The following is a 10,040-nucleotide window of genomic DNA, read 5'->3' on the forward strand; positions in this document are numbered from 1 at the left end:
AATAAAAGTTTATTTATTTCGTTATTTATTGAGTAAAAAGTAATTGCCACTTTAAACATAACAAAAATTATTAACGCCAGGTAAACCAGATTCAGGCCTTCAACAAACTAGAAGGACTTAATTGGAAATCTCATAGTGAATGAACTAATTACCTGTACAGGTAAGGTGAAATTACAATAAGTGACCGCTCTTCGCCTATATTAGAAAGTTCCTGAAAGAGACTTTATTTATTGCCGTTCATTTCTGGTAAAAATAATAAAAAAATAAATTAATTAAAACGAAAAATTAGAATGAAATAATACCCAAGAATAAGAATCTATCTTTTAATTCAGTCTAACATTTGTACACTTGAGTAAGTAGAATTTCTGTACATACTCGTGACACACGGTCTTGTACAATGTTTAACAAATCTCAAAAGTGGGGATATGTGTTTGTTACTTCAGCGCTCAGAGCACAGTCACCTGTGGGAGTCAGCAATTGTTCATCGGTGACTTAAACAGTGTTTGGAGAGCGCCCATAGACAGTAACACGTGTCCAGAGATGGAAGTTTCCATGGAACTTTTTGGTCCGGTTCTAATCGGATTTTTGGGTGGGTTACGGAAACCTAAATTAATTCGTTCGTTAAGAAAACGCTCAGTGCAAATAGACTTGAGATAGATTGCTCACTTTGGAGTGACAGGTCAACCTAAAATGACGTGTTGGACACACTGAGAATTGGAATTCCCATAATCTCATTTGCTGAAAGTGAGTAGAGACTTAGGAAAATTATGAACTTTTACAGGCTTGATTATTCTTTGTTGTGATTTAACATTTATAATGTGCAGTCACTTTTGTGCTATGAGATTTACCCAGGCATTTCTAGGTTACCAAGACATTTATTGACAGGAAAACTGTCTTAATTGCAAAGAGGTTATTTTTTTCATGGTTGACTGTACGTAACTTTTACAAAATTATGAATGAAAAATAAATGCTATGTCCATCGAATTCTACGAGTATCAAATAGATCTTCGGAAAACACAAGTTTTAGAATTGTAATATCTCTCATTAGTTAGCAGTGCCACCAAATTGCTATTCAAATTTAGGACACTTGCTTTAAAAAGAAAACTAAATTTAAAAAAGCTTCACTTACTTTAAAAAGAAAACTAAATTTAAGAAAAATGTCTCTTAACTTTAAAAGGCTGACAAAAACCTCCAACTGTGAGTCGATAATGTCAATAAAGTTAATGGAAAATAGATATAAGATAATTTTTGATAACTCTGCTCATTTGTAGATAAGCACTCTAGCTCAAAAAACAAGAGGATCTACTTTTTATTCAAAGGCGAGATCTTGAACACCCATTTGTTCTTAATCAAGCAGTAAGAGAGAGAGAGAGAGAGAGAGAGAGAGAGAGAGGTTACTTAACGTACCATGAGTCACTTTATTGCAAAAGTGTTTGGCGTGTATCATACCAAAATCATCTTCTCATACAGGGACTTTTTCATCACCTAACCTCTCTCTCTCTCTCTCTCTCTCTCTCTCTCTCTCTCTCTCTCTCTCTCTCTCTATGGATATCTGTAACACATTTCTTTTTTTTTCTCGTTCAGTAATGTTGCACTTACCCACTTCAAACCCTGAAAGCTTTTTCCAACGAAGTCTTACAACCCAGACGAACTGAACATATATTTATTCCTACTTTTTCTTAGCCCTTTTTTGAAAGGGCACTCACTGCTAACTAAACCACCAGCTATTCGTTGCGAAAGTCTGGTTAACGGGGGAAAAAAATCGTGGGTTGCTTCATGAAAGAACTATGACGCTCAGCGCTTACCATATACTGAAAAACTTCTGAAATATATGTGTATATATATATATACGTGTGTGTGTGTATACATATATATATATGTATATATGTGTGTGTGCGTGTGTTTGTAAAGCAAAACAAGAAACAGAGCATGAAAGTAAAAAAAATAATAGAAAAAGTCGAAACCATGTAACTTTCAGAAAAAAAATCCAAGAGAAGAATAAGTAAGAATACACCATTCCCGAAGCATTTGATAACAGTGCAGAATACAGATGAGCAATTATTCATATTCTTCTAAGCCCACCAAGAATGAAAAGGTTTAAAAACATATTACAGGAGAACTGACATGTTAATTAAGATGAATCAATTTTTTTTTTACTTTTTAGTCCCAGATTTCAGATCAAAAGGTACCATTAGGTACGTGTAAGCAATTACGCTCATCTTAATATTATTTAAATTTGAGAATTCCTTTGCCATAAGCTACTCAGTGCCCTTATGAAGCCCAAAGGAAAAGGTGACAGGTTTGGAATAAGATATATAGAAGGGTCTTGTCCCAAAACGTGAAAGGAATTACGTTGCCAGAAAATCGAAATATAAAATTACACGAAAAATTTATCCCATAAGACGCATTACGTAACCAACAGGAAGAGAAAAGCCCGGCACACTATCGGTCTAGTTGACTTACAACGACAAGAGAAAGAAAAACTAAGAGAAAAACCGCTCTTAAAATCAGAAACGTAAGACGCATCACGTTGCGCAAAAGCCAATACGCGCTCAGCTACCCGAGTCACTGAGGAGGAACCGTCCCACCTGGTAAAAAAAAAAAAAAAATCGAAAATTCAAAAAAAAAAGAAGACCGTTAATCTTTCACTCAAGCACAATGTTCCTCCGTTTAATTGGACCAAGCGATAAGAGAGAATGTCAGCGTCTGATTATGGGCACATCCAGCCACTTGCCTTTTAAGAGGTGATTGCCCGATTGCCCGAACATGCCCTCTGAGGACTCAACGGACCGGAAAACTGGGAAGTGGTTGGTCTTGCCGCCAATGAATTACGCGAAACTGAAGGACTGGTGAGTCCTGAAATGGTCCGAGTTCCTGTTGGTCAGACTGGCCAGGGCTGGTGACCAAGGCTGGTAAGTACCGTAATTGCCTCTGTAATTGAATTACCTTGGATGCTCTATGAAATAGTAACTCCTAAATTATATCCATTCATCAAAGGTGCAGGATTGACTGTGGGTATTTTCGTTATTACTTCAAAACGGCGGTTATTATGAAATCTTGGAAGTTCGTCAACTGTTTTTATTTAAAAAAATCTGTAATCCTTTTTGTCTGTTACTACATTTGCTAGTATACCTACTGTACATACATGTATAATGAACAGCGTTTGTGATCTTACGTGTAAGCAAGTACATTCTCACATAGCAATAGTATCGGTGTTCATGGCAAATACTGGATGGTATGAAATCTGTTTGAGATTCTGTAATGTCAGTCACAGAGGCATTTGTTCTTAAAAATTATACTGTCAGAACTACTGTACAAGATCAACCATTAACTGTGACATCTTAGTAATTCCACCCTCCGTTAATAATTATGGCATCTGTTTGAAACCTTGAGATCGGTAAGTAATTATGGAATCATCTGCTAGTTAATGACATAACTCGCTGTTAACTGAAAATGCCGTCAGTATAAAATTAGCGATTGATTGGTATCTGTCTATTAATCTCTTCCACTTCTGTCATATCGAGAATATTCTTGTATGTAAGAAATTTCATCAGGAGAACTGAGACAGCTTCGAAATTATGCGCAGTATTCACATGATTATCATATATATCAGGAATAACTAACGTTGCTGATTGCTTCTTATACGTCCTTTCTCTCTCTCTCTCTCTCTCTCTCTCTCTCTCTCTCTCTCTCTCTCTCTCTCTTTACACTTTCGTAAAGGAGTTCTTAGTCTAGCTACCAGAGAAAGTTATTTATTTATTCTTAGTATCATCCGCACTGAATTTCTAGCTCACATTCTCCCCCGCCTTTCTTCTTCTTCTTCTTCTTCTTCTTTATTCTGTTCATTGGAATCTCGTTGTTCAAGTCAGTGGCCTTTGTGCGTTCGTCAGAAACTTTACGTACAAACAAGAATGATGAAGAAGACCAGCAAAATACCAAGCTGAAACTTGTTCAGTAAAAGTGCTGGTCTCCCAGTCTGGGAAGTTCTGCAGCGCTGGGCCTGGTGGGGCTGGGCATGGGTCTAGCAACCATACCCCCAAAATTAACTGGAAGGCAGCGCTACACCAACCAACTTCTCCAAGGGGAAGAGGTGTGTGTGTATGTATAATATATATTCTTAATGAGTGTGTGTGTGCGTTTGTACAGTTAATAAGAGATATTAAGATGATGTGTATCGTCGCTGAATACTGCAAGTCATTGTATTCAATAACTCCGCGCAGCGTTGTCCGGTGAGTTAACAAATCGTATTTCGGTTTAATTATCCTACTGCTCAACAGTGGCGTCGCTATGAGGGGGGCTAGGTGGGGCCCGGGCCCCCCAATCAGATACTTGGCCCCCCTCCCAGCCCCCCAGTTGAAATTCCCTTTGTATCTAACCTTTAACCCTTACAGTATTTGATACATTTGCATATAATAAGAGTTGAAAATTAATTGAAAATTGAGCTCTATCATTTCAAATACAGGTTTACTAGTTACTAATACTATTATTTTCCTTCATTGACATGGATATACACATTCGAGAATAGTATGTTTTACTAATTACAGATTTGGTTACATTAGTTTTGTGTAATTTTCTTGGTAGCCCCTAAAAAATATCTTGGCCCTACCTAGGCACACGCACGCCCGCCCACCCCCCACCGGTGGATTGCCAACTACACCACTGCTCCTTAAGCTTCTTGTTTTCGATATTATTGTCCTTTTATCATTTGTACGTTTCCATAACCGCTGTGGAACCATGGTAGAGAAAGTAAGGATATAACACCCGTTTTAATGGAAGAGTTCTTCACTTTGTTTAGAGAACAAACATCAGACAGGTTTATTTTGTTCAGGTGTGAGCTGGACTGTTGGCCTATGGTTTAGTTACACCCTGGTTTATTTGCTTCATAACTACCGTTCAATAAATATACTCAACCTAGACATGAAATTCTTTGCTTTTTCTGAAGCGTTTGCCTGGTTTGGTTCCAAAATGTCGGTGTGTATATTTGAACTAAATTAACGACATGGTTTTATTTAAGGTTAAATTATCTGGCAACAATATAGGACAGGCCACCACCGGACCGTGGTTAAAGTTTCATGGGCAGCGGCTCATACAACATTATACCGAGACCACCGAAAGATAGATCCATTTTCGGTGGCCTTGATTATGCGCTATAGCGGCTGTACAGAAAACTCGATTGCGCCGAAGTTTTTTACCTTTTTTTTTTTTGGTGCCATTTTCTCTCCTATTCTCTCTATATGGTCTAACCACCACGGAAACACTGACGACCATATTTTTCTTATGTGTGCTAAGATTTTTGGTGTCTTTGCCTTTTATTTTTACATTTTTTATCTCAACAGCACCTTTCAACCCACTACACAGGGCAAGCTCTTTAATGAACACTTTACAGCTCCAATCGTCTAAAAGGAACTTTTGAAGAGCTTCTGTTGCCTTTTTCTTCGTATCTCCAGCTTTTTCATTCCATTGTACTTGGTCTCTTTCACCAAGATGGTATCATCTTCCTAAGATATGAATATTTCAACCTTACCCATTCTTTCACCATCCATATAGTGATTATTACTCCGTCTTTCTGACTTCAGTTTTCTCCTAACACTTGCTTTCACATTTCTCTTCATATAAAACTCAGTAGATTTAAACTCTTCCACCAATTTTGCAGTTCTCTGTAAGATTTCAGCAACGTCACTCTAGTCCGTAGATCACAAGTAAGATTATGCTGTTAACTTGGTAGATTGAATCAGTTTAGTGATTATGCATCGTAAGTTGGTGTGTGAACTATACCATGTGAGCGTTTTGCCTTTTACTTGCAAAAAAAAATAAATAAGTAAATAAAGTACTTCACGGATAATATCAGTCAAATGGCTTTTTTCCACCACTAAAAATTTTTAGTTTGTTTAGTCAAAAGGTAGGTACATTCGTAATCCGTTTCTGCTTTTTAACATTCAAGTTATCTAAGTCTACCTCCTCGCAGACTCACGCCGCAAACAAACGATAGAAATCTGTTTAGAATTCTTCTGCCTCAAAGTATTTCAGATAATCATAAGCATACGCTCTTTCATTTGCTTCCAACCCGAAGATAACTCGGTCTATTTCCTGGTTGAGCTCAGTGGAAACAGGACTGCGTTACGAGAAGGGCGTTTCCAGACGAGGCTTACATAAACCTAACAGGAATTTATTTTTTTCTTAGGACCTTTGACCCCTGACAACTGAAAAGAACGAATGCCCTTTATGTAGTCCAAAACCAGTCGCGAATTAGGAACCAGAATTCCATGTCGATCTTTGGTTCTGAGGTAGGAACCACGCGGGGAGCGTCGGTAATTGGCATATGAATGCTCTCATGTCCCTTCGACTATTTTCCGCCCGAGGAGGTTTCGACGTGGTAGAACCTCGACTTCAGTATCTTTCAGACCCTTAGTTCATTTCTTTGCTTCTTCCGTGTTTCCCTCCGTCATTATAAGCTTTCGACGTCTCTTCTTGCTTTGTTTTCCCTTAATTAAAACCTTTTATTGCTCTTCTTCCCTCCTCTTCATAATTACCATTAGGCCTAGTCGAGAGCATTAGGTTTCTCGTGCTGTGAGATTACTCACTAAAAAAAAACAGAGAGAGAGAACTTACGGGGATATTTTGTATACTCGAATGTACGTAAATTATTTTTTCAATCTGTCTGCTCTTTTATTTTGTAATTTTTTTTCTACTATATACCCTTGTTTGTCTACTCATTCTCCATTTTTTGCCCGAAATTCTCTCCATTTTATCATCGTCATCTTTTCCCGTACACCCTTCAACGAAGCGATGTAAGACAATACCTTTAGAACCGGCCAGGAAAAGCGAAAGCGCTGTCAACAGAGGATTATAAGAAAAAAAAAAAAGAAGAAGAAAGGGGAAACTAAGCCCAACTCCTTTAGCATTTCATCAACGGGTGAAGGGGAGTCAGCCGAGAGAGAGATACAAGTATATAAACACGGGAACATTGTTGGAACCATCACATTCCGATTCGAGGTCCCGAAGAACGAACGTCGATCCTCTCTCTCTCTCTCTCTCTCCCCCAACTCTCTCGAGCGCTGTGCAGAAGAGTCTTCCTTCGATCGTGTTTCATTTGCAAATATGCAAGCTCTCATCTCCGTAAGGATAATGATCGCTTTTCAGGGTTGCAAAGGATAGTTCAGTTTCAGCGCTTCTAATGGCTTATAAATTTTCGTAGTTTTTCAGTTATACATTTTGTATTTTTGTTGTAAACATTAGTTCAGTTTCATCCCTTTCAGTGGCTCATAAATTTTCGTGGCCTTTTTGTTATATCTTGTATTTTTTCACGTCATTCTGATGTTGTTTGGTCATCTCTAAATGAAGTAATATTTAGCAAAATTTAATATATATATATATATATATATATATATATATATATATATATATATATATATATATATATATATATATATATATACATAGCATATATTTAAATAATATGTATTATGAAGTGTTTATTCTTTATTCTTTTATTCGAGATGCCCTCTCACGGTTAATATAATTCAATTCATTCATGAAGAAATTCCTTTGTCTAACTAATCTTCCCCTGGAAGTTGCCCACCGCCAAAATGTCACTGGCCCGAAACCCGGTTATGAGACGAACAATGCAATAAACAACTTTCTGTATTTACGCATTATTATTATTGTTATTATTATTATTATTATTATTATTATTATTATTATTATTATTATTATTATTATATTCCAAGGTTATAGATTTAGCCGTAAGAGTAAAAGGTTCTATGACCTGAGTTCATAATTAATTACTTTTTCATTCCCTCTCTTTCTCCTATCTATCTGTAGTTTTATCTATCTTCCTTACCATTCACATCCAGAAAATGGAAATCTAATCTTCCTGTGTTTCGCGAAGCATATATAACCTTCCTTTTCATAAAAGGCGATAGGCCGTCACCTGTAAAGAGAAGTCAATAAAATCATTTTTTCATTATATGAACTTGCTTTGGGCAGCTATGCCCGTCTCGGGGCTCCTCAATGAACTTGGTCACATACTCTGTTGACAACAAGGCTTCTATATGACCCACTGACACGCGCACCGGACCGTGAAGGCTGTTGCAAGTTTTCGAGAACTCCTGTTTAAGGAAGCAGCCCGTCCCATTAAGCATCTGCATTCCTTACCCGCCGAGGTAATCGCTCCCACTGTGATCAACGAAGCATCATCTAATGCTTATCTCAGAGGGATGCTTCGTTAACGATGCCAGCTATGTGCCGTCGTGGATGTAGAGCGTTTAAGAATTTGCTGCTTGAATCATTTCCCGTGGTTGAATGGGGTGAGTCTCCGCGGGTCACTGTGGTATTTTGGGGTGAATTGTTCGCCAAACAGCGTCCAGTCATCGAGGGTTACTTTCAATGGAGGCAGTCGGGATTCCAACACGACTCGAAGTGATTTCGGCTGTGAATCTAAAGAGGATTTGATTCCCGAGACAAACTGAGAACCTTCGGCTGTTTGCGTTGAGTCCCATTGCGGCCCTTTTGAACTAAGCATTAAATCATGTACCTGGCATTTCATCGACTGTGGTGAGTCGCAGCCAGTGTGGAAAATGGAATGACACTGGGACATCATTCCCAAAAGTTAACACCACCCCTTCTAAGGAGAAAAGGCAAGAATAAAAGAACATAATTATAAACTAAATGGCAATAACTGTCTTTCCTTTCTTCGACAGGTCCTTTTGCTAACAGTGTGCACCTCCTTAGGGGCTCTCGCCCTCCGTCTCCCGAGACAGGCACAAGCAGAGGTCGGTACAGCCACCCACATACCCATCCTCTTGGACGAAAGGGCTCCCGTCGATACCCTCGGAGGATACGGCTTCAGGTATAGGGCACTCGTTTATCCTTCTTATCTTCTGAGGTGGAATGTTCATGTCCTATTATACTTATTACGTTCTTCTACCTGTCAGTTCGTTTGAGTCAATTTCTTGTATATTTCGTTTTTCTACGTTTTAATTTAATTTATCAAGTCAAAAGCTTTAGTTTCCCTCATTGGGCCAACGAAGGAAATTATAAATTGTGAGATGGCCTGTTAATCTACTTTGCTGGTTGCGTTTCATGACGTTTTAATTTATTTTTCCTTTTTTCCTTCTTCTTCTTCTTCTTCAGGATTCAAACAGGAAATGGCATTGACTGGACAGAGTCAGCCGCTCCAACTGGTCCTCTTAACCAAGTTATCACGAGCGGAGCGTATTCGTAAGTCTCGTCACTTTGAAGTTCCGAAAACTTTATTAATAAATGCCAAGCTTATTATTATTCACATATTTATTTATTTATTTATTTATTTATTTATTTAATTTTTTATTCATTTTCACAGCTTCACTCACCCAGACGGTTCCGTCCATAACATGCGATACACAGCCGATGCCGCAGGATTCCACCCCGAGTCCAGTATGATTCCAACCCCATTCCCACTGGAACCATGGCAGCTTGAACAGGTGGGAAATACTCTCTCTCTCTCTCTCTCTCTCTCTCTCTCTCTCTCTCTCTCTCTCCAAAAGAAATACCTAAACTAAAATCATAATAACAATTTTATTTCATATCAGTTTTGCTTTGGCTCTCAAGATTTCCAAGGAATAAATAATAATATATATTTCCCACAGGTTCGATTCGCAGAAGAGCAAAGGAGGCTGCAAGCACAGTCCGGGACGGTTGCTTGAATAACTTCGATTTAAGAATTCTAAGCTTTTAACGTACCGCCCGAGAGTGTTCCTTCCCCCTTACATTGAGATTTACAATACAGTCGTTATGTAGTTTGTTGCTAGAGTGAATGTTGTTTCCTAATAAATAGTTTATCGAGAACAAATACACAATTGTGTTTGCTTTTTGTTAGATTCCTTTTTTGAAGTTTATTTAAATTTGCCGCTTGTATGTCAATGTTAAAGATTTGTTATGAAGAAATTATTATTATTATTGTTGTTGTTATTATTATTGAGAATTAAAATCCACAGTAGTGTTAAAAACATTTATATGCAAAGTTAAAAACTTTTTAAGTTTGTACATAAATATTTTTAACA

General features: G+C 37.8%; 1 protein-coding gene across 1 annotated transcript; it reads left to right on the plus strand.

The window, feature by feature from the left end:
- Nucleotides 1-6,968: 6,968 nt before the first annotated feature.
- On the plus strand, nt 6,969-9,830 carry LOC136825697 (cuticle protein AM1199-like). The gene is made up of 5 exons (XM_067082440.1): nt 6,969-7,116; nt 8,700-8,848; nt 9,133-9,219; nt 9,341-9,461; nt 9,627-9,830. The coding sequence occupies exons 1-5, from the start codon at nt 7,099-7,101 to the stop codon at nt 9,681-9,683; spliced, it is 432 nt and encodes a 143-aa protein (XP_066938541.1). The 5' UTR covers nt 6,969-7,098; the 3' UTR covers nt 9,684-9,830.
- Nucleotides 9,831-10,040: the final 210 nt, after the last annotated feature.

This window comes from Macrobrachium rosenbergii, chromosome 39, assembly GCF_040412425.1.
Source record: "Macrobrachium rosenbergii isolate ZJJX-2024 chromosome 39, ASM4041242v1, whole genome shotgun sequence".
Lineage (NCBI taxonomy): Eukaryota > Metazoa > Arthropoda > Malacostraca > Decapoda > Palaemonidae > Macrobrachium > Macrobrachium rosenbergii.

Excerpts from the sequence above, each read along its gene's own strand:
- LOC136825697 (XM_067082440.1), top strand. Across the intron at positions 9,220-9,340 it reads ATCACGAGCGGAGCGTATTC|CTTCACTCACCCAGACGGTT; the intron begins GTAAGTCTCGTC and ends TCATTTTCACAG. Across the intron at positions 9,462-9,626 it reads AACCATGGCAGCTTGAACAG|GTTCGATTCGCAGAAGAGCA; the intron begins GTGGGAAATACT and ends TATTTCCCACAG.